This window comes from Seriola aureovittata, chromosome 15 (genome assembly GCF_021018895.1).
Source record: "Seriola aureovittata isolate HTS-2021-v1 ecotype China chromosome 15, ASM2101889v1, whole genome shotgun sequence".
Lineage (NCBI taxonomy): Eukaryota > Metazoa > Chordata > Actinopteri > Carangiformes > Carangidae > Seriola > Seriola aureovittata.
In genome coordinates, this window is record NC_079378.1 from 14,424,410 (window position 1) to 14,447,994 (window position 23,585).

The 23,585-nt window shown below is 40.4% G+C and overlaps 2 protein-coding genes across 4 annotated transcripts; one reads left to right on the plus strand and one right to left on the minus strand.

Moving 5' to 3' along the window:
* The first annotated feature begins 522 nt into the window (after positions 1–522).
* On the plus strand, positions 523–8,934 carry LOC130182940 (multidrug and toxin extrusion protein 1-like). 3 transcript variants are annotated; one of them, XM_056398163.1, is made up of 16 exons: positions 523–750; positions 898–1,099; positions 2,269–2,370; positions 2,559–2,627; positions 2,793–2,941; positions 3,100–3,142; positions 3,286–3,330; positions 3,517–3,614; positions 3,805–3,902; positions 4,474–4,655; positions 4,876–4,984; positions 5,226–5,301; positions 5,568–5,637; positions 5,738–6,052; positions 6,207–6,270; positions 6,356–8,934. In XM_056398163.1, the coding sequence occupies exons 2-16, from the start codon at positions 899–901 to the stop codon at positions 6,580–6,582; spliced, it is 1,848 nt and encodes a 615-aa protein (XP_056254138.1). In that variant the 5' UTR covers positions 523–750; position 898; the 3' UTR covers positions 6,583–8,934. The 3 variants fall into 3 exon arrangements, with proteins under 3 accessions (XP_056254138.1, XP_056254137.1, XP_056254139.1); XM_056398162.1 differs by having other exon boundaries at positions 723–788; XM_056398164.1 differs by lacking the exon at positions 523–750 and having other exon boundaries at positions 802–1,099; positions 5,738–5,870; positions 5,958–6,052.
* A 361-nt stretch (positions 8,935–9,295) lies between these two features.
* On the minus strand, positions 9,296–21,916 carry slc47a1 (solute carrier family 47 member 1). The gene is made up of 17 exons (XM_056398161.1): positions 21,660–21,916; positions 21,152–21,253; positions 18,454–18,522; positions 18,205–18,353; positions 17,632–17,674; positions 16,912–16,956; positions 16,153–16,250; positions 15,342–15,439; positions 15,059–15,172; positions 14,507–14,574; positions 13,903–14,011; positions 13,625–13,700; positions 13,472–13,541; positions 13,195–13,327; positions 11,092–11,186; positions 10,532–10,636; positions 9,296–10,381 (listed from the first exon to the last, which is right to left on the minus strand). Exons 1-17 carry the CDS (start codon positions 21,870–21,872, stop codon positions 10,007–10,009), a joined length of 1,962 nt encoding a protein of 653 aa, XP_056254136.1. The 5' UTR covers positions 21,873–21,916; the 3' UTR covers positions 9,296–10,006.
* Positions 21,917–23,585: the final 1,669 nt, after the last annotated feature.

A 23,585-nucleotide genomic window follows, 5' to 3' on the forward strand; every position in this document is an offset into this window, starting at 1 on the left:
AATTGTTTAAGCCAATTGCTCTACAGAGTGATAAAAAGTTAAAAAATAAAACATTGACATTATACACACACAGATACACACACTCATGCACACAGATGCGCGTGCACACACACACATACCTAAATAAAAGCTAAACAAAACAAAACATCTGTTGGTGCAAAGCAGAAATCAGCTGGCAGACTGTTCGATACTTTTGGAGCATAAACACTACATTTTCTACCGCCTGGTTTGGAATGAGCTTTTTCAATTTGAAGAAGAAGGTTGTCCTGGGACCCGAGGGATCTACCTGGTTGATAAAATGGGAGAATGTGGAGTATATATTCAGGTGCCAGGCCACTTAATGCTTTATAGACCGGAAGCAAAATACAGACCACACTTTAACAGCTCAAAGAAGCTTTTCCTACTTTATTCTCTACAGGAATAAACTGTTGCCGTCATAACTTCCACCTCCCATCAATGCTCCATTAAGGTCTGGGTGAAAAAGGGTGAAAGCATTCTTGCTCATGCAGTATTTTTAACTATAGGCGTGCATATTCATACAATTCATACAAAAAACATTTTATTCTTTGGAACTTTGGTGAAAGAGTGAAGATCTGTGACTCTGCAGAGCAACGGAGAGGAAAAGCAACCAGCTTTATTTTGGCACCGTTTACAGTGCACAGCTTACTGATGTGTCAGGGGTGGAGAGATCTGACATGTAGCAAACCCCCGGTGTACTGTATCTGCCCACTCTCACGGACAGACAGCAAGGTAGGCAGACATTGCCTTGGTTATAGATTATTGTCCAGGTAATTGGTTATTGATTACTCCCAGCCTTCTTGTCTGTGTCTGAAGGGAATTGTACTGTATGAACATCATTCAGTTCTGAGTGCTGTTTTCTACCAAATCTAATTTCAGTATGGAAGATTTAGCTACAAAAAACACATGTAAGGGAGTAAATGGACAGTCCACAGCAGACGAATCACCTGCTGCTGCTGCTGCTGCTGCTGCTCGCAGTGTTGACTCATGCTGCGGATCCTGCCTGAAAAGTATCAAGCTCTGGATACCTGTGGACTACAAGAATGAAACAGTTCAGTTTTTGAAACTGGCAGGACCTGTGGTAAGATTGTGTTTAGATAAACCAGTTAATAAGAGTCATTTTCAAAGCTAGAGGTACTAAGTCTGCAGCATTGTTCAGAATGATTGAGTGTGACTCATTAAATACAGGCTGTTAGGACTGTATGTTTTTGAAACCAGCTATAAATTAGATTAAGTGGCATAAATTCAATGTATGCCACTTATTACCATAATAAAAGTGAATATTTCTGAGTTTCTTTTCATTTGAAAAGTTGCTGCTTTACTTTTAACATGAGGATTGTGTTACACCAATATTTATTTTCACTTTTCTTTGCAACTGCTTTATGATAGCAGTAATTAACGGTTTAATAACCAGACCAAACCAGTGGGACTAATTAGAAAAATAATTGGTTCAAGTGTGGCCATGACATGTAGCAATAATAAATGCCTTAGAGGCATCAATAGATCAAGTGTCAGACAAATACAGCTTGATATGTTGGAAGTCCGTCATAGCAAAGCTTGGTGATACTTAATCAGCATTTGAAGATGATCTAGAAGAAGTTCCACATAAAAAAAAACGAACCTAATCTATATCAAAATTAATTAAATCAACTCCTAAAGGAATCTTACTTAAAGATAACCCCTAAAACACATAAATGTTTCTCTCCCACAATCTCAAATTCATAGACCTGCTTATGAATTCATATATCCAAGATATTTTTCCAAAAATATTTTCAATATTCCATAAACTTACGGTGCAGAAAAATAGTTAAGCAATTTGGAGAACCCAACCTGTGTCCACTTTTCACTGACTTCCATTTCATTGCACAAACACGGAGCTTGATAGATGAGGACATTTAGTTTCCTTTTGTGCAAACCTTTTGATGCCAAAGGCTGTCAAAAAACCTACACCAGCAATCAGTGGAACTATTTTCTAAAGAAGAAAAGAGAGGTAGTAAAGACGTTTAGAAATACAAAGGAGGCGCAGCAAAACCAAAGCATAACACATGTCAGCTGCCAGAGCAAATACAAAATTGTTGTTTTTTTGTTTGTTTTTTTACCTCAAGGCCTTTTTGAAACAATTGGGTTTTTTTTTTTTGGTTTTCTTTATGAATAACAACTGAATCAGCTACTGCTTGTTTTGCATGTTTGTTGTTGTTCATTTATGTTTTTATCGTTCTGAAGAGCAGGGAGCATGATTTTGTTTTTCAGTTCATTTCACAGCTGATGAGCTTCCTGATCGGCTTCGTCAGCATGGTGTTCTGCGGTCACCTGGGGAAAACAGAGCTGGCAGGGGTGGCGTTAGCAATAGCGGTGAGCTCTCTCGCTTGAGCTTTGTTTCTGCTTTTATTGGCATTTTGCTCTCAAGGATCACTGCTCATTCTCTTTCATAACGTTGCCTTCGAATTTGACCATTTATTTTGTTCAGACATTCATCTATCTGAGGCTATATCGGTTTTATTTTCTCTCTGTGCTCTTGTTTCTATTTAATTTCAATACAGGTAATAAATGTCACAGGTATTTCCATTGGCTGTGGTTTGGCATCAGCATGTGATACTCTCATATCTCAGGTATTATTTATTAATTATTTATATAACCAGTTCAGTCCTGACCAGCTGCTGCTGTGTTCACAGTATGCTGTTTCACATTTGTTTTCCTGTGTCAGGTTTGCCCTCTTTCTTGCACATCAGCAAGTGTTATTTTATTTCCCCATCTTTCTGACCCCTTCTTTGCAGACTTATGGGAGTGGTAACCTAAAGCGTGTAGGGGTGATACTCCAACGGGGAGCTCTGATTCTGCTCTTAGCCTGTTTCCCCTGTTGGGCCGTCCTCATTAACACTCAGCCCATTTTGCTGGCTGTCAGGCAGAGTGCGGAGGTCGCCAGGTGAACGAATCAGTCCATCCACAGCCATAAAATTGCAAAAGAAAAGACAGATGCTAAAAATACACTTACTCATGAATTAAGTTATTCAGTATGATTTTTTTTTTGTTGTTGTTTTTGCAATAATTCATAATTTTCCCTTTTTTCTGTCTGCCATAAAGACTCTCCCAGCTGTATGTGAAGATCTTTATGCCGGCTCTGCCAGTGAGTTCAGCTTCCCCCCCCGTGGTTTTACAAATTTTTCTTTTCTTTTTCTATCTGCACCCCTACACACTGTATTGAATGGTTGTTGTGTCGCATTATTGATCTAATTAACCTCATTCATTGGCTTGTGTTGGCTTCTGCAGGCTGCCTTCATGTACCAGCTGCAGGGGAGGTATCTTCAGAATCAGGTGCATGTAATGACTGTAAGACCACTGATGTGAAACCAAATAACGACTGAAAGTTTGTAGGTAATGATATCATTTGGTGGGTGTGTTTAGAAAGGGAACATGTACTGTGAGACGGGAACAAACAGCAGGTGCACTGGTGTGTGTGTGTGTGTGTTTTTTTTTTAAACGGCATGCTTTGGTTCACAGGGCATCATGTGGCCACAGGTGATATCAGGAGCCTTGGGGAATGTTTTAAATGCAATAATCAACTACATCTTCCTCAATCTCCTCGACCTGGGGATTGCGTGAGTATACACTCATAATAATGTACTCTTCAGGTGAGTCTAATTTTCAATGCTTTCAAAGCTAGATTATAATGTTGATTATCAATCTTGACAGTCAGCTGGAGGATTTACCTGATGACTTCTTTGTATGAGTGACTTTTTTTTCCCCCGCTTCTTTTGTTGTTGTTTAAATCTCTTGACACCAATAAAGTGGATCTGCAGCTGCCAATGCCATCTCCCAGTATTCCTTGGCCGTGTTCTTGTATGTGTACATCTGCGCCAGGGGCCTGCACAAAGCTACGTGGGATGGTAAATTTAGGGGATTCAATTATTGTGGGGATAACTTTTTTATTTGACAATTACTTCTTAATGATTTCTTGAACGATTTCTGGAAAGCATTTGGTGCTAATTACCAGGAAAGTAGAGACAAAGTTTAAAGACAAGTCAGCTTAGTTAGCTTATTTCCTTTAAATAACTGTTCCATTTCAATACAATTATAACCTTCATTAATGCAAGATTTGTTGCAGGACTGTTGCATTAGACTTCAGAATTGATTTATTATTGTGAACTTTCATTCTCCATATGTGTTGAGCTGTACGGCTGTAGATGATGCGTTCGTGTTCAGCTGCACTCTGGGTTACTCCAGCTCAGCAGTTAATTGAAATTAACTGGACATGTGCAGATAGAAAACTATCTCTATTAATCTATAATGACGGCCAAATGATACAGCTCTTTCTAGGAAACCTCCTAGAAAATTAATAAGAATCGTTTACCGTATTGGCATAATTTAACCTCGACACTAATGAAATATTTTCTGTCCTCTGTCACTGAAATGGCAGCGTAACATTTCTCATAAATACATTTCACTGAAATCTCCCAGGTTGGTCAGGAGACTGTCTGCAGGAGTGGGGCTCTTTCCTCCGCCTGGCCATCCCCAGCATGCTGATGCACTGTCTGGAGTGGTGGCTGTATGAGATCGCAGGGTTCCTGGCAGGCGTCATCAGTGAGGTTGAGTTAGGAGCTGAGTCTATAGTTTATGAACTGGCTGCCATCGCTTACATGGTAACTCCTTTACATTACTGTTTTTCTTGTAGTAAGGATTTCTCTCTTATTCTAAATAACTCTATGAGAGCGTTCTGCTATGTTCTGGCTTGGCCATGATGTATGTTAAAGTAAGATTTGTTTGGAATTGACCTTTAGGACTTTACTCAAGAATCGTATTAATGTTCTATATTTAGTTATGAGTTGAGTGGTTGTTTTCTTACATCATCTTGTACCACAGTTTCCTATGGGTTTCTCTGTCGCTGCCAGTGTTCGGGTTGGAAACGCTCTCGGCGCTGGGAACACAGAGCAAGCCAAACTGTCCAGCAAGGTCTCCCTCATCTTGGCATGTATGAATCAAATATGTAGCCTGACACATCTGCTCCACAGTGTCCCCAAAACAGGAGGCAGTGACCACCGTGTGGAGTTACGTTACAGAGGAGAGCTCGTTGGATCTGATTTGATTATGCCACCGAAAATCTTTCCACCGAGTCTCCTGTCTTCTCTGTCACTAAAATATCCTGGCTGATGCTTTCGTATATTGCACCGCCATTTTTGAATAACGTGCTGTGTTTCTGACGCCTAACCCAGCCATCGTCTCGTGTGTCATTGGAGCCTGTCTTGGCGTGTCCAGGGATGTGATCGGTTACATTTTCACTACAGAGAAGTATGTGCAGATTTTGACACCTGTGTAACATTTGTAGGTTTGTGTATTCTTAGCTCAAAAACAATAACTAACAGGCTTGTGTAATGTGTAATTCATCATGTATTAACCAGCAAAGTGAGCTTGTGTTTTTATTTTTTCGTCATTACCTCAGACATGGTAGATACCATTACTGCATCCAAGCAAAAAATATATTTCAATCAGCTTTGCACTCACCTGTGTTTGTTTGGAAGTCCATTTTTATATCTATGTTTGCATTTTGCTTTTAGAGACATTATTCAAAGAGTGGCTGATGTCATGAAGATGTATGGTTTCATCCATGTTGCTGAGGCCTTTGCGGTGGGAACCGTCGCTGTACAAGTCACTTCATCCCACTGTTGTGCAAAACAAGCCTGACTCTGGCACAGATTTTAGATTTCTTTTTGTTTTACCTCCTCAGGGTGTGACAGGAGGTATTGTCAGAGGCGCAGGGAAGCAAATGATTGGTGCTGTGTGTAACTTGGTGGGTTACTACCTCATTGGGTTCCCCATTGGAGTGTCTCTGATGTTTCCTGTCAAAATGGGCATAGTAGGTGAGGACGGATCAAACATTTATGAAATAAGTTTAGTTGAATTTTCACTCAAGTTGATGAACTGTTGTCTTTTTATCTCTGTTGCAGGGCTGTGGTCGGGGTTTTTAATTTGTGTTTTGATACAGTCCACGTTCTTTACTGTTTTTCTGTGCAAACTAAACTGGAAGAAAGCCACTGAGGAGGTGAGTAACTCGAAGAAATAGAACTGATTCAACAGTATTGCTGATGATATCGCTATTGTAGACAATACCTACTACTGCAGCCAGGTTTTCTGTTTCTGTTTTTTTCTTTTCGTAAATACTCAAAAGAACTTAGTTGTTTTAAATATCTGAACAGGCGCTGGTAAGAGCAGGAGTCCACATTACAGAGAGGAACGACATCTTCGGGATAGAAAATAAGGGTAAACAGAAGCCACTTACATCTACATATCTTTCTGGGAACTATTACTACTACGTTAACCCTTGTATCAAATCTCTGTCCCACAGCCCTGGACTCAGGCGAGAACCAGACCCACACAAAGACCAGTCGACCCAGTTCTTTGAGTCCAGCAGAGGGGAAGCTGGAGGCGCTCGGTGCTTCCCTGGACGTGGCTCTGTCAGTCAGGCAGCTGGTGGTACGACGTGGCCTCACTCTGCTGTTCATGGTCGTCATCCTCGCCGCGGGAGTGTTCATGAGTGAGCTGCTCGTCAGGCTGCTCCAAATAGACGAGTGACCGTCGTTAGACCAACAAACATGCAGCACGAAAACGAAGCTGTGAGTCAGAGTACAGATGTGTCATGTTTAGCAGTAAACCATTTTAAAAGGGGGAAAATACTAAGTACAGTCAAGAGCACAATCATACCCCTTGGTTTGGGTATTAACAGCTTACCATCTTACCACAGGAAGCAATTTGTGATGACAAATTTCCACTCCATACTCCCACTTTTACAAAATAATTTTAAAAAGAAAGAACATAACAGCTGCATTAGAGTGATACATGTTACACAAGTAAAAAAAATATTCTGTAATTGCATTAAATAAGTGGAGTTATTGCTCATTTCTGAAAATTTGAAAAGTTGATGAGGTGAGTTCTTTCAGATCCATTTTCATTATGCTTTTATTTCCTGTTATTACTTCGCACTGCAGGGATTGTCTTTGAAGTTAGATTTTACTGATAGCAGTTTTGGTATTTTGTGTCAGTTTTCTGGCACTTTCTTGCTTTAATCTATTCAACAGTTCAAACCCATTCACTTTTATAGTTGTTAAATTAGTCATGTTTTGGAAAATCTAAGAAGAAGCAGGGCTTAAATGAAGCAGCCAATGACAGGCTGAACTAAAAAAGATACTGTATAGGCATGTCTCCTTTATATAGAAACATGCTGCGTAATAACGGCTCCAGTCAAGACACTAAAAATGTATGTTTTCATCCCACAGTATATATCAGTCTGAATAGATGCCACAATTAGAAATAGGATGATTAAATGCTATATTTAGGGTACAGCGCATCTGTGGATGTTTGCTTTCATCATCAAAGACAGAAAAGCTGCTCTTTTTCTTTGGTTTATTTTTCTTTCCTTTGATCTGTGTCGCCGAATTTGATGGTAATGAAAGGTCTGTACACTCACACTGCAACATGCTGGCTGGATGAAGACATGTCAAACTGAGCAAATCAGCCACCTATATACCTGCTCTGTGCAGGAGCAGATAACTAGCTAGGCCAGGCTTCACAGTTACAACGTGCTCATCAATAAAGACTTCACCCTGGTTAACAGCGGACAATTAACCATGTATAATTTTCTGAAATACTCACATAGACGGTGTTTTTCTACAGATCCTGTAGAATAATTATTTAGTCCAGTCATATTTTCAGTCAGGCCTGAAGGGATTTTTTTTTTTTCTTGCTTGGCATATTCTGGTTTATTCATTTCGGTAGGGGCTAACTTCAAAAGAGCTCCACTCTGGTCTGTACATAGCCAGTGTACCCACAAGCCACTGCACTCTGCAAACCGACACCAGCGCTGGAATTGCAACACACTGGTGTTTGCGCACATAAAAACACATAACAAGCTTGCATATTAATTTATCGTTACTCAACATGCAAATCAGGCTTGATTCATACGTGGTTACATCGTTGTCTGCGCTTCGGTCTTGCTCATCAGCGGAGACATTGCCACAGGCTCCTCACAGAGACTGTAATCTTGGCCCGCTCACCTCCAGAGATTGCAATCAGTAACATGCTGTGGCACCATTAACGAGTGACTGTGTAAAGATTTGCTGTCAGTATCATTCAACTAGAACTTGTGATACAGTAGCTTAAGGAATCTGATATTAACTTCTTGGTTGTGTTGCCATGACATAACTGGGAACTTAAATCGTGGCTGCAGTTAATAATATTGCATATTACTAACAGTCCACAGCTACTGGCTGCCACATATACACAAATACAAATATGTTTATGCCTCTGCAGCCTGAAGTGTGGAAGTGGAAGTTACAATGGATAATACTGAGCAATGAGAGAAATGAGTTGCTCTCATCAGTGCAGAAATGAGTTATCAGCATTTGCCTGAATCCATCATGCAGAAATGCCTTTTTTTGTGGGTCTTAAACTTGGTGTCAAACATGCACTAGTACTTACTACTAGTGTTAGTGTGGACACTACTGTATATGTTTTGTACAGAAATCAGAGATTGCCTCTTCTCGTAGGTGAAAACAATAAAGCTGATTGTGACGTCGGCATTTAACATCAAGTGCTATATTGAAAGGCAGAAGCTGTATATGTGTATAAACAACAGTGGCTAAATCATTCCGTTATCATGGGTCAGTTACTGAGTGACGCCAGTTTCCATTACATTTAGTAACTAAACCTTTGAGTTCATTTATGACCTAAAACAACAGTAGTAAGAAGTCATAGTGTATATAACACAATCACTGCAGCATAGTATGAACTGGTGGGCTCCAAATTTAAATAAAACAGTGATCACTTCAGTGGTCCTCTCACTGCCATGCTTTTATTTACTGATATCTGTAAATCCCAGAGATGTTAATTTAGAGATATGTGATGAAATTAAATAATATGGGTTTGGTACTTCTCTTTGTGCAGCTTTATTTACACAATGTGTGTCTGGCAAACAGGAAATGTTCTTTGATAAGACTATCTCGTGTGAGAGTAGCTACTTTAGCATCTACTAATGCATCTACATACTAGCAGGACCAATGTTTCGCATTTTGTGCCCATCAGCATAGCAGCTGTTGGACACTATGACGTCAACAGCAGGACCTTTAATTTCTAATCTTTGGGAATATAATTTGGATCCCTTCGACTGCATATTTACAAGAGCATAGACAATAAGAGTTCAGATTACTTAATGTTAATTTCTTGGGGGGAATAATGTTTTGTTTTTTTTCCAAAATACCTGATCATCCCCGTGGTTATTTTCATTGTCACACACGTTTAAAGTAATTTTTTATTGATTAGGTTGCTACCACAGTACATGATATTATTGACAATACATATACATAGCTTATTATTTACTACTATACTATCTTATTTATTTATCACCTCTGTCCTGAAGATATCAGGACAATGATAAAGGAAGACAATACAGTAATATAAAGACTACTCATATAGCGCATTACATATTTACATGTATACATGTAAATTTTACCTCAAATATTTACAGTCAATCTAATACTTAAAGTTAAAACACCAGGAAACGATTTGAGGTCAGTAAGAAAGAAGATATATGTCACAGTGCAATATGTAAATCAAGAATAGGTTCAAAAATCAAAAGCTATCAGTGGAAAAACATCTGTTCCTTAATGCCTATGTGGTCTCTTAGTGAGGGATTTGTAATGTGTAAAGGCTGAGCAGGTTAAAACATTATCTTTGTCGCAAGACCTTTGTTCCTGCCAGTCTCAGTCTCTTTTGATATTGCTTCTGCCTTCTGCGGATTTGCTCAGCAGTGCAGCGCTGAGACATCTTTTTTCTTCATGCAAGATAGAGGCAGTCGCCCATGTCAGGCTGTAGTTTTACAAAATAACAATCCAGGTTTATGAGAAGGAATTTAACACTTTTCTCTTCAGGAGTAAATTGTCCGTTTATGACAACTGTGTTCAACCACTAGGTGTCAACATTCAGAGGTCAAAGATACTGTAGCTCAGAGGTTTGGGGTCAAGTCCAGAGGAGCCGGTGGCGTAGGAGTGGAGGCATTGGCCCAGTTCAGGGTAAAGTTGGCCCTGCTCTGAGCAGAGGGCTCTGGGGCAGGAAAAGCAATATGGCAAACAACACCTATGGCCAAAATAAGAAATGAAACCAAGAAGGTGAGTCCCCGACGCAATATCAGCTGAGTGACGGAAAGCAGCGCTTGCGGTTTGGTGCTTGCATTATTTTTGCTCTGCTCAGCATCCCCCTCAGCACCTCCTGCATTATTGTTGTTGCCCTCAGCCTCATAACTTGCTTTCAGCTGCAGGTCCTGGGTGTTGACTGGACTGTAGCCATCTGCTTTAGGAACCTCTTCACTCTCCGACTGGGCCTTCAGGGTGCAAAGATGCTGCTGTTAATCAGTGTGTGAGTAGCTCAAGCATGATAAAAAAAAATAAATTAAAAAAAATAACACAAACAAAGTAATGAAGTGAGAACAGTCTGTTAAACTACACAGCATATACTCTCCATATGCACTCACTGTGTTAGGGCAGTCAGAGACGTCAGGCACCATCGCTTCATTCAGCATTGTACTAGCCGGACGTTTTGGTATCACTACCACTTTCTTTCCAGCTCGCAGTTGAGCCTGAAAACACATTAGATACCTAAATTAGATAGAGATTCATGAAATACATAATATTAAACTAAAACAGGTATATTTTCATTCATGTGGAAAAAAGCCTGGATGAGATTTCAGATTTATTTACCCCTAACCACTTTTCTTTGCAAAAGCCTTAAAAGCCTTTATTAAGTTGTATTCGTTTGTGGCATGTTTGGGTGGAAGCAAAAGAAAAACAAAAGAACCATGACAGAGCAAAAATGGACTGGAAATACTGAAAAACTGAAACGAGACAAAAAGTTAGAATTATGACTAAATTCAGTTGGTATGGGGAAAGTGCATTTACTGACGGGACTGCAGCCTATTGGCGCTCCATCACAGCAGAAAATCTGCCCGATAAGAAGTTTCATTTGATAATAAGAACCATTTACATTTCTGTCCTTGTAGTACCTTGGCTTTACAGGAAGCTGAGAAGATCATACCTTGTGTGTGACTTTCTTCCAATTGAGTTTGAAGATTAGAACAAGAAAGAAACCCATCTCAAGTGAAACAGATATTAAGAGACCCAGCCAGAAGCCTAACGGGAGAGACACAAATGCACACACTTTAAAGAAAGATCTACAGCGTATTCACTTCATACACACTAGTAAAATAATTGGATAACAATAAAAACTAATGATGTACATAATGTTTTTAAAAAGTCAAAGCTAGCAATGAGGCTGTACTTAGGCACAGGAGCATTGAGCTACACGCTGATATCGGCATGCTCACAATGACATCATTAACATGCTGATATTTAGCAGGGAATATTTACCATGTTCACCTTCTTACTTTAGTTTAGTTTAAGGTGTTAGCATGCTGACGTGTTGCTAAGTAGCGTTAAACACAAAGTACAGCTGAGGTTGATGGGGATATCATTCGTTTTGTGCCTACGTAAGTGTAAGTATTGGAAGGATTAAAATTTTGTCTGTCTATGACGACACTGAATGAAAAGTACGGGGGTCACCAAAGTGATTACAATCAATCCTGAACAGCACATTAAAGTCTGCACTAAATTTCATGGAAATCCATATAGTACTTGCTGAGATATTTGAGTCTGAGGTGGACTGAGCAACTAACTCTGATCTCATATTGCATATCTGAATGTTAAATCAGAGCCGCACTTACACTATTATTACACTCAAGTCCATAATTCAACTATTACTATTAGAAACTGGATTTATTCAATCCAATCGAAAAAAAAGAGCCACATCAAACCTATTTTCAGCTACACAATTAGGCTGCTCGTCACAAAGTTCCTCATGGAGCAAGCACAAAGACACACACCACACAAGGTCAGAGCTTCGATGCACATTGGGTGAATGTGTGTGTGCGAGCACGCATGCACATTTATCAATACGTGAATACTTTGAGTGGACAGCAAAGAGCGCCACTCTGGCAGGGGGTAAATGACAGGCTGCAGGGAAGGAAATTAAGGAATGGCTGGTGCAGCAGGACGCAGTGGGTTCGTAGGCTTAACTAATGAACCTGGATTTAAATATAGACACACTACCTTCGGTGCTGGGCGCTGCTCATTGGACAACACAAGAAATATGTATGTCTGTGGTGTCATACAAGCAAATGGACACAACTCACAGATCACGGGCAGCTGTTGAATTTATGAGGAAAATAATGAAACGTTCTGAAACTGAAAAAAATCACCTTGCGGTCACTCTGTCTACAAGGTCAGGGTCCCACCATGCTCTTGAAGTTAACATAAATGAGTGTTTGACCTTTGGTATACGTGCTTTTTCCATTAACATGAGGTCACCTCAAAGTAGCAGTCATGGTTAGATCACACATGAGATCACATGTACACTCTTGACAACTTGACTTTAGGCTATACAGTAGCGTGCAAGCAGAACCACGTCGCTACACACAATGAGTTCAAATAAACATCACTGTATACAGTACGGGCTGCACGGTGCTGCAGTGGTTAGCGCTGTCGCCTCACAGCAAGAAGGTTCCGGGTTCGAGTCCCGGCTCGGCCGTGGGATCTTTCTGTGTTTGCATGTTCTCCCCGTGCCTGTGTGGGTTCTCTCCGGGTACTCCGACTTCCTCCCACAGTCCAAAGACATGCAAATGGGGACTAGGCTAATGGGATACTCTAAATTGACCATAGGTGTGGCTGTGAGTGTGAATGGTTGTCTGTCTCTATGTGTTTGCCCTGCGATGGACTGGCGACCTGTCCGGGGTGTACCCCGCCTCTCGCCCAAAAAGATGCTACTGCGACCCTACTAGAGGATAAGCGGAAGAAAATGGATGGATGGATGTATACAGTACATATTGGGCTCCATATCGTGGAGATTGTAGACTAAAATTTACTTACTCAATAAAATTCATCATTTAAACAAATATTGCATATCAAATAATTGTATTTCAAACAGCTGGAGTTGTAAACAGTTTCTGATGTAAAATTGTGATCCTGAGGTAAAAAAAGGTTGGTGTAAGATTACGGGAATAACAGGCTCAGTGTATTTATTTCATTTCGATGTATAGCTTGTTTGCAGAGACATTCAGAGATAGAGTGGGATGAACAGTATTACCTAATATTCTGAGCTGGGCAGCAAACATCAAAGCTATTCCCACCGGCAGACCGATGCAGTAGTAACACACCAGGTTGGACAAGGCGGCAATTTTCTGCATCCCAGATCCTATAAGAATCCCTGAGCAGACACACTGGAAACACACACAGAGAGAGTGAAACAAAGAAAACAGACATTTATTCAACAAAACAGGCAAACACCTCTGTGTGTGCCGTTCAACACGAGGGCTCAGTGCAAAATCAGACTAGATCATTTGATCTGCTCTGTGACAACATACCAGAAGTGCATCAAAGAATTGTAGAAATGTGTAGACTGAGAGGTTCTCTGAGACAATCTCCACAATGTTTCTACAGACAGTATAAGAAGATCATCAGAAACAGATTTGCCTTTACATAGCACAGGAATGTATGTTTGTTGGTGTGAAACTCACTCATCAGAGGTAAATATGTAGCCGACAACGGACTTACAGCCAGCAATGACGATACCCTGGAACACCGCAAGCACTCCTATAGCGAAGACATTAAAGTTGCGTTGTTCTACATTTCTGTATTTTGTTAGTGCTTACGCAATCCACACATTCTCTGTACCCAGAGTTTAACACATCAGAAGTGTCTGTTATACTGTAAAATTATAAATTAATACACCTGGCCGTCGTATGAATTGCATGCAATGCATCATCTTTGCTTGTGTATATGTGTGTCTTCATACCTGATAGAACCAGGGCCACTTTGCAGGTGACTATGGCCCTGGCAGTGTCTCCAGCCCCCAGAGCATTGCCAACACGTACACAGGCAGCTGCATGGACACCTAGAGGGAACTGCAAGGACCCAATATTACTTTTTTGGTATCAGTTACACATTCAGTCAACATTTGAGGAAATACATTTATTCTTTTTCTTTCAAAGAATTTGAAGATTAGTCAGATATGGAGCTGGAGCCCAGAGGCAGTTAGAATAGCTTAGTATAAACACTGGAAGCAGGGGGATACAGTTAGCCTGGGATTTCTCACAAAAGTAAATCTACCAGCACCTCTAACACTCGCAAGTCGTTTCGTGTGTTATATCCGTACACAAACAGAAATGGAAGAACAGCAATCTGTGGTTTTAGGAGGAGCTGTGTGCTGTAAATCAGCCCGGCACTCCAGGAGTTTTAAGCTAAGTTAAATTAAATGCCCCCTGGATCTAGGTCCTTACTTAATATACAGACATTGGTGTTTTTATCTTCTTATCTAAGGTGAATAAATGCATTTCCCAAAATGCCAATCCCAATAATATGTACATAAATCCTCAAGTGGACAAATGGGTGATACATACCATATATGTTATGGCTCCTACTTCCAACAACACATGCTGGGCAGCAAGATCTACCTCGCCAAGCACACCTGATAGGATAAAGGTCAGATTCAGAAATTTACAAAGATTTTCCCACCATGCCTAAAGGCTGCATCAAGAAACACTTCAAGGAAACTGAGGGAGAAGCATCCATATCCATACACAGAATTTGGTTTTGGCAAATGAAAATGATTTTATGGTGTCACAGTTACTGGAGATTGGGAATGCCCAGTGTTGCAGCCTCACATTTTCATTTATGCTAAAAAAGAAAGCTCTACTTCTATTACAAGTAGAAAAGAGGTATGATTTAATTGTTTTAATTATCAGTGGAGTATGTTTCTAATTGCTCTGTCAATCTTAAAGCCACTATGTGTCTAAGTTTAATTTGATCAGAGTGTCTTTAAAGTTATCCTGATGAAGCTTATACAATCTACTGGGCTTCTCCACGGCCAGAATTTTTGAGTTGAAAGAAATTTAAGGAAAACATCAAATGTGTAACAAAAAACAAAAAAAAAAAACACTCTTAACACTGACCGGCAAGGAAACCCCCGATCTCCCAGATCCACCATTCAAACCAGACCATGAATGTACTGGGAATAGCCAGCTTCATATACAGGCCCCATTCCTGCAAACAGTCAGTGGACCAGCCTGCAGAAAGTTTCACAGACAACCATAATCAATATGGCCTATAGAGGACGACAGATTACTGAAGATAGTACTGCTTACATGCGTCATTTGCCTTTTGGCCTAGATGCGTAGAAGAATTTCTGATGTGGTCATTTAGTATTTGATATTCACATTTGTGTGTATAACTCACCTCCCCATGTCTGCTGATAGAGCTTCTTCCATCTGATGTAGCCAAACAACAGCAGGCAGATGGTGATCTGAGAGAGGCTGTTAGCAATTGCTGACCCACTGTAAACACACACGAGGGAACATCTTTGTATATCGGAGAGATGTCTGGTGACAATCTACTTTAACTGTGACTCCATCCCTGTCTCTAGGCAAAGACAGGGGGAAGGACTTCACACTGAGAAGTCAGAGCAGGTCAGCATCAAGACAGTTATTGTGGTTTGAGCACACTTGACATCTAAGGGTCTGACCCTGGAAAACTAGCAGGAATCCATGCTTGATATGGGAGAGGAGGGACAGATCTGACCCGACCACAGAGGCCTGATTGGTTAAGTCGATTGCATGTCGTATCAAATGTTTGTCCAGCTGGACTGGGATCAACTCCTGTCAGAGCTCTCCCTTCTTTCTTTACCCTATTTTGCCTTGCTCTCTAAATAAAGTACAAAGACAATAAACATCAGTGTACGGCTGACTCTGTTTTAACAAAAAAACAAATCATTCTTCTCAGATAGATTAACATGCATAATGACACCACCCCACCCCCCCCACCCCACCCCCTTCTAGACTCCTGGCTATTCATCAGCCCCCAGCCCTCTCCTATCTGGACAACGGTGAAATAATCAGAGGAGAGAAAGAGATTTTCTATGCTTCAAATGCTATAGAGGCTTATGCAGTATATCTTATTGGTCATGGCACTTGGGGCCAGACACCCTATCACGTGACATAAAGTCCGTAAAAAAAAAAAAAGGTAAAGAGAAGCAACATGACACACTTACATGACACCCAACTCGAGGCTGAAGATTAAGACGTAGTTGAACCCCAAGTTAAAAATGTTTGCCGCTGCTGCTGTGTACATCTGAGGCAGAATAATCCCCTGCCAAACAAAAAAGACAGCCACAATTGACTAATCTGTAGAGCTAATATTCAAACAGCGTGAATATGATTTGTTCAAGTTACAAACAATTTACAAAGTAAAACTTTGTTTATTTCCCCCCAAAGCAAATTCAGGACAAGGACAACACAAAGAGGCTACAGCCCATAATCATGGTAGCATTCAGCACAAAGCGCCTCAGTAGCTGCAGCCTCACCATGGTGTTAGCATCAGCATGCTAACATACTCATGATAGTGAATGTGTTTAGCAAGTATAGCCTAATATTTGCCATGTTCACTATTTTAGTATAGCGTGTTAGCATGCTAATATTTGCTAATTAGCAATAAATACAAGAACGGCTGAGGCTAATAGGATTTGCAGGTAATTAGCCATATACCAAAGTATAGAACTAATTTATATTTTGACCTGATGGTACAATCACCTCTTAATCAAAAATTTTATTTACAACTAATAGACTGGAAAACGTTTTGTTTTGGCGTGGTACCCTCTCTGATGCAAACACAGTTGAGTAAGACATGAGGTGATCCTTTTTCCTGCCACCATTGTCTGAATTTGTTTTGGGGAGACAAACACACTTACTGAGACAGGGCACCCACTGAAACAATGCAGGAGAAGTGCTCCTGTTTCCTCTCATGAACTTACTTGGTTTTGTAGGTAGGCAACCTGCAGCTGGTGCAGAAACATGGCCTGTAGCAGGGAGAGACAAAGGGGATATTTTACACAATAGAACTGGCACACCTCCCGGATAACAGCCAGAACTCTCAAACATAACTTTGATTTGTGATGAGAGATGATGTTGTTTAGGTATTTATCTCAGTCAAAGGAAGGAGGTTAGCACAACATGATGAGCAGAGATGGGTTACTTGTGTTGCTTTTGACTCATTGTGCCATTTACACAATTTAGTTTGATTATAAGCATGGGAAATGTCCAGACTCCAGGCATTTACTGTTATCTTGATGCTTCCATTTGTCTAGAAACACCTACTGCTGTTTTTATGCCCTTTACTGCAAAGATGCAGCTTCTTGTGCTTTTCCACAAATGCTTTTAATTTATGCACAAGAAAAGTCATGGTGAGAATTGAATTCAACAGGGCTTTTTTTTCCTACAGACAGTAGCGTGGCTAGCATTAGTTGAAAAAAAAAGAAAGATGTTTCACCATTTGTCTGCCAACATTTTGGATTTCTGCATTAATGTTGTAGTTCTAAAGAGAATTCCATGCTGGCTACCTCATATCCTTCATGCAACATCCAAAAAGCCCTTTATATTTAGGTTAATGTTGAATTTGGTTCAATGTAAATGCTCAAGAAATGCCTTTATTCCCCCCGGGAGAATAACAATATTTTTTCAGACAGTGCACTTACTGGAACAGCTGGTAGATATGCCATCCCGTAGAGTTGGGCAATTCTGAGGGAAAACGGAGTAATATTAATTTAGTTAAGCAAACACAGTGGTAGTAATTTACTTTCTGCTCAGACATGCACCTATTTTTGCAAGGCTATATTAAAACATTAACTTTCTGCTTTGTTGCCTTAGTTCCTCTGAATGAAATAAATAAAATGACAGGAATCTTACTATAATATTCCGCGTGTAGGTGGATTCACATAATCCTGTCGGAAGCTGCATACATAATATTCACATAACACTGTATGTTTAAGTGTAGGGAAACTACACATAAATGCAATTTGTGGGTCTTTACAAATACCTATATAAATGTATATACAAAGCTTAACTTAAAATATCTCTGTACACACTAACATGGAACCACACAATACACTGATAATATAGACATCGGTATTACTGCTGATAAGAATAACAGCCACGGCACTAAAGATAAAAGTATAGGTGTTGTTTTTTTTCCTTAAAAGACTTAACCAACAGTTTGTCTTCAATAAAATTTGAAGACAATGTGTACGTTTCATAAACAATGGTTGTACCTTGCCACCTCTTCATCTTGGTACATGATGAGTTGTAAGTTTTGTGAGTTGATGAGAAGGGCCCAACAGGGCAGACAGAACAGCAGCAGGATCAGCGAACTCCTCTGGAGAATCACTCCCACACGTTTCATGTTCTTACTGCCAAATGTCTGCAAAACACAAATGAGACAAATGAAAATTTAATCTGATTACATACTGTAGGTTCAAATGCACAATAACAACCAGGTGCAGATGATGTGGTTTGCTCACCTGAGAAATCAGTGTGTCACAGGCCACAGCTAGGCCATAGCCTGTTGCAGTTGTGGTCAAATTAATGGTCTGAGGGGTGGAAGACAAAATACAAACAAATCAGAGAACAAAAACTGCAGATTAGTTATAAAAAATGTATTTTACTCATAGTCCCTTTTTTGTTTATGTTCATAACTTTGAGTAATACATACTTTAATGTGATTTCTGGACACCCAGCTTCCCTACACCTCAGCTAAACAGTCCACCAGGCACCACTGTTCACATACATTTATCCTGTACGGCAGGTGCAGCATCTGGGTGAAAGCTGTGCCTGATGATGATATGCTGCCATCTCTTCCTGAAGCTGAATCAATGAGTAGGAAAGGACTCTGTCCGCCCATTATGTTTTCACCTATTTTGAGATGTTATGTGCTTCATTTTAATGATGGCAAATGACAGAGGTTTTTCAGGCAAAGTGTTATTTATGTTGTGCACATACAGGTTTTCTTCTTGGCTGTAAATATATTTGGTATTTTCATGACTCAAAAAAGAACTTTACAGCAGTGAATGCACTGGACACACAGGGACTTTTGACTGGCTTCTTCACTCCAGTGTCAGATAGAGGGGCTGTACTCCATTCATTCTCTTGTACCCAAGAGAACTGGGGATGAGATTGATCCTAGAACTGTGCGCCCTGGACAGCTGCGTGGTGCAGCCAGGTGACTGATTTACCATGACAGATTTTAATGATTGTTTAAAGAAGACTGTTTATTGTCTGTTTGTCCTCTGAGTGCAGAACACTTTGTTTTGTACATCACATACCCCTGAGATTGTCTAAAAAGACTTTTAAGCTATTCATGCCTGAATCCAGAGAGTTTGCCATTTTTCACTCACTCCAATTTATCCAGCACCTAAAACCACATGAGAGTTTACAGTCGACTGGAAGTAAACAGCACTCCACCATGTCAGCAAGGGCTGTAATCTGGACTCACTCGCTCAAATCTTGCAGCATTTGGGCATGTCTATCAGAAACCAGTCAAACCACTGTTGAGGCAATAGTTTTGACAGCGTAAGAGTGCAAATCAGATCCAAATCCACTTATGCAGGCAAGCGTAGTGATAGGCACATTGTCCCGTCTGGTACATTAAAGCTTGTCTGCAGATGTTGTGCACTACTCCATCTCAGTACACCATTTGCAGCTATGAAGATGAATGGTGCCATGGACATGATAATTAGACAACTTTTGGGGTCCCATGGTGCCATAAATTACAACATCCGAGAGTCAAGTCCAGCTATGAAGGAACTTTCTTGTATTTCCACATTCCTCTCATCCTCTCTCCTCCTTTCATGTCAGCTCTCTAACATCGCCTTTTATATTAAATACCCCTGAGTATAAGTCAAAAGTGGTTCAGTTGGACACATACACAAAGAGGAAAGATTATAAAATTTTTACTCCATTGAATATGATGGCTTGTGGTGTGATAAACTCACAGCTAGCCACACAGGGTTTGTTTGTTCTGTGGAGACTGGGTGGTTGGTAAGCTTCAGTGTAAGCAAAGGCTAACTCGTATATGCTGTATATTGTTTTCATCACCAGTACCTTGCCCAGGAGATTGTATACAACACCTCTGTAAAGAAGCACTTTGGTTGCCACCCTGTCTGTTAATCAGGTTTAATTGACAGGATGTGTGGAAATCTTTTCTCCAGGCCTTCTCGGTCAGAACTAGATGGTAGACCAGGGTTGTGAGAAGCTTTAAACTCTGTCAAGTTCTTGACATTAACACTGAATTAAATTTGCACCTGTAATGTGTAAGGATTGCTACTCTCGATCCCACTGAGCGTCAGCGTTCCAGACTGCAGCTTGTTGCAGCAAATTTCAACTCACTGATTTGTTTTCCAGGTCCATATACTATGGTTTCTCCCAACACACAACATGCAAACTTAATGCTATCTGCCTAAAGCCAAATGGCAGCGAGCCAAAGTAAACGAGTGTCTGGTGAAAAGAGTTCAACATGTAGCTTGCCAAAGAGAGCCAGATAGTTTTGTAGACCAAGATGGCCGGCCAAACTGGGGCTGATGGTGTCTATGTGCATCAATCATGTGACTAACTTACATTCTTGTTATGTCCTTTTGCTCAACATCTTTCTGCTGCTAGTCTCATCTCAATCAAAAGAGACTTCAATCTCAATAGAATAACCCATTAAAAACAAAAATTTAAAATGTGTGTCAACGTTTGAGGAAAAAGAGCTTTGCGGTTGTTTGTTTGCAGGACGTGTGTAAGTCAGCAAATGTTTGCCAACAAGTTAGCCAAGGATTTGTATCCTCTGTGGAGAGGTTTGGGAAAGTATTTCAATTCTATAATAACAGGTTTCATTTAGAAAAGTTTGTGCTACATTAATTAACTTTTAAAGAATCACTTCACTTTGCTTCTCATTAGTGTTTTGACAGTCTATACAATCCTGCATGTATTTTTTTCTTCTGTTTGGACAGTTACACAGTTAAAGTTACTGCTCTTTACCATTTTAGCGGTGACATGGATATCAGAGTGTTCATCCACAACAGAAACCACGTCACACCAGTTACTGAAGACCTGGGCTCTCTCAGATGTAATACAGACACCAACACACTGTGGCAAACCACCAGTGCCAACACAACTAATAGTAAAAATTATTAAATCATTATAATTGGTCAATATGCCACAAGGGAGAATAGATAGTACCGCTGAGGCCAGTGCGTATCCAGCCAGTTCTGCATTGCCAATGTGACCACAGAATATGGTGATAACAAACGGCATGAGGAAGTTCAGAATCCGAGACAGCAGCTGTAGAAACAAACAGAAAGATTTGACTAATTTCCAAACAGCCTCATCATTGATCAGGTGAAGCTGATGCAGCAAATAATTGTTATTAACTAAGCTCAGACAGCTTATCTGTACTCAGAGAAGTAGTTTGAAGTTAGAGAGCAGTGTTGTGAAATCACCAAGCACAAACTGGTTTGCACTAGCATGAAGTGTAGACACCATTTTATTTCACCTTTTGCATATTGTATATACATTTCAGAACTAGTAAGGGATTGCACTGTTTGATTATATTCTGTAACAGTGTGCATTCAACAGAAACTCTGCAATAAACGAATACAGTTACCGAATCTATTACAGTTGCAGCTCTTTAAGAATTACATACCAATCCCCCCCCCCCCAAACAACACTTCAACTTTCCCCTACTCACCAATGGGCCCGTGAGCCGCAAGACATGGTAGAGTTCCTCTCTGTAGGCCAATGGTAGCCAGCGTCTCACACACGCACACCGAAACAGTTTGGAGCTGACTACTGCCACCACCTCATCTCCCTCAGCCACTGCCGTCTTGGCAACAGAAACCCCAGCAATGGGTTCTGCACCCAGCGAGGGTTGTGCAGGTTCCGCGGAACCCAGCTTCTCCATTCAAACAGTAAAAGAAGAGAGATGGGAGCGAGAAGGGAGAAAAGCTATGGGACAGGGGAGGGAGGGAGAGAGGGAGGGAGGGAAGGAGGGAGGGAGTGTGGAGAGAGAGTGCAAGGGGTAAGAGGGGCAGTCAGTCTATTTGGGTTTAGAAACATGCACTACTTCAAAGTTATTGATTAAATTATGTGGTTTGGAAGGGGGGAGATGAGAGAATGAATGCAGAAGGAAAAGAAAACAGAGGGAGGGGCCATTGTTGAAAGGGTCAAAGCAAGGCTGCTGAATGTTTCTTGATAGGGAGGAAATACACTGTGTCTACGTATTTTACTGTGTGTGTGTGTGTGTGTGTGTGTGTGTGTGTGTGTGTGTGTGTGTGTGTGTGTGTGGTCTTGCAAAGCTCAGTAGTAATCTGATGTGGAATGCCTATTTGCAAAGTGTACACTCGGAGTTCTGATGGCATAAACGCTGCAGGCTTTGATTAATTACTTGCGTGTTTTACAGGTACATGTTTGTGTTTGTTTGTGTGCATATGTATTAGGCGCTGATCTTATCTGCCTTGGAGTGGACTTTGAACAATGCCTTTATCCCTGGGGTCGCCCTCCTTATGTGTTTGACACATAAACAAACAGTCACATGTGCTTACTAACCTGCACTCATCTTTTTTTTTTTCCTGACAGAGCTCTGTAACTTCAATATTTATTCAACTGGCATCTAGTCTTCAAGATACAGTACTTTTCAAAGTAGACAGAGCCAGGAAAGAACCAGGACGTGCACAGTTAATATGTGTCATTTAGCAGCAGCAAGGCCAAATTCACCTTCAGTCAATTTCTGTCTCAAAGTCTACATGATCAAACACAGATTGACCTTTAGTATGAGAGAAGTCATAAGCACAACAATCAGCTTACACAGTAACGATGAAGACGCTTCAAGTGTGTGTGTGTGTGTGTGTGTGTGTGTGTGTGTGTGTGTGTGTGTGTGTGTGTGTGTGTGTGTGTGTGTGTGTGTGTGTGTGTGTGTGCATGTGTGGTGGGAAAAAAGAGATTCCTGCGTGTGTCTATCTAGTAATTAGGTTACAAGCTAGTCAATTGTGCAACATGAAATAAAGAGCACATTATTCCTCCGCAATTACGCATGCTGCAATTGCTGCTAACCTTTGCTCTTTGATCTGATTGACCATGCACTTGCTTTTTTAAAGAGCAGGTATAAGAGGCTGTCAAAGATTGAATATTATTCACTGATTAAGTGAATTTTAATGCTTGTAATGCATTAAAATTCACTTCATCCAATGCAAATACATGACCAAAGAAGAGGGGAAGTTTGAAGGAGGCATGACTAATACAACTGGCACTTTCTATGCCCAGTCAAAAGCACATAAGGGATTATTTTTGAGAGCAAGTATAAGAAGCTGTCAAAGACTGAAAGCAGGTTGAGCAGATACAGGCCTAACATTTTAAGAAGCTTAAATGTGAGCTCTTGTTGAGACAGGACAGAAGGAAATCAAAATCTGATTGAATGAAAGTATTAACAGCAACAATGATAAGAAGGTGTGATGTATACAAATTCAAATTCTTATCTTTATTCTAATGCAGGGTTACAACGTGGTTGACATCTAATGATCATTGTGAAGCCTATAAAAATCAACATTATCAACTGCAAATTAGACTATTAACAGACACTCCACCACAATGATATTATCATAAGCACATTATGGTCTGA

Excerpts from the sequence above, each read along its gene's own strand:
- LOC130182940 (XM_056398163.1), top strand. The coding sequence starts at position 899 with ATGGAAGATTTAGCTACAAAAAACACATGTAAGGGAGTAAATGGACAG. Across the intron at positions 5,638-5,737 it reads ATGTTGCTGAGGCCTTTGCG|GGTGTGACAGGAGGTATTGT; the intron begins GTGGGAACCGTC and ends TTACCTCCTCAG. Across the intron at positions 6,271-6,355 it reads CTTCGGGATAGAAAATAAGG|CCCTGGACTCAGGCGAGAAC; the intron begins GTAAACAGAAGC and ends TCTGTCCCACAG.
- slc47a1 (XM_056398161.1), bottom strand. The coding sequence starts at position 21,872 with ATGGAGAAGCTGGGTTCCGCGGAACCTGCACAACCCTCGCTGGGTGCA. Across the intron at positions 18,354-18,453 it reads GTGACACACTGATTTCTCAG|ACATTTGGCAGTAAGAACAT; the intron begins GTGAGCAAACCA and ends TGTGTTTTGCAG. Across the intron at positions 17,675-18,204 it reads CAAGATGAAGAGGTGGCAAG|AATTGCCCAACTCTACGGGA; the intron begins GTACAACCATTG and ends GTTTTCCCTCAG.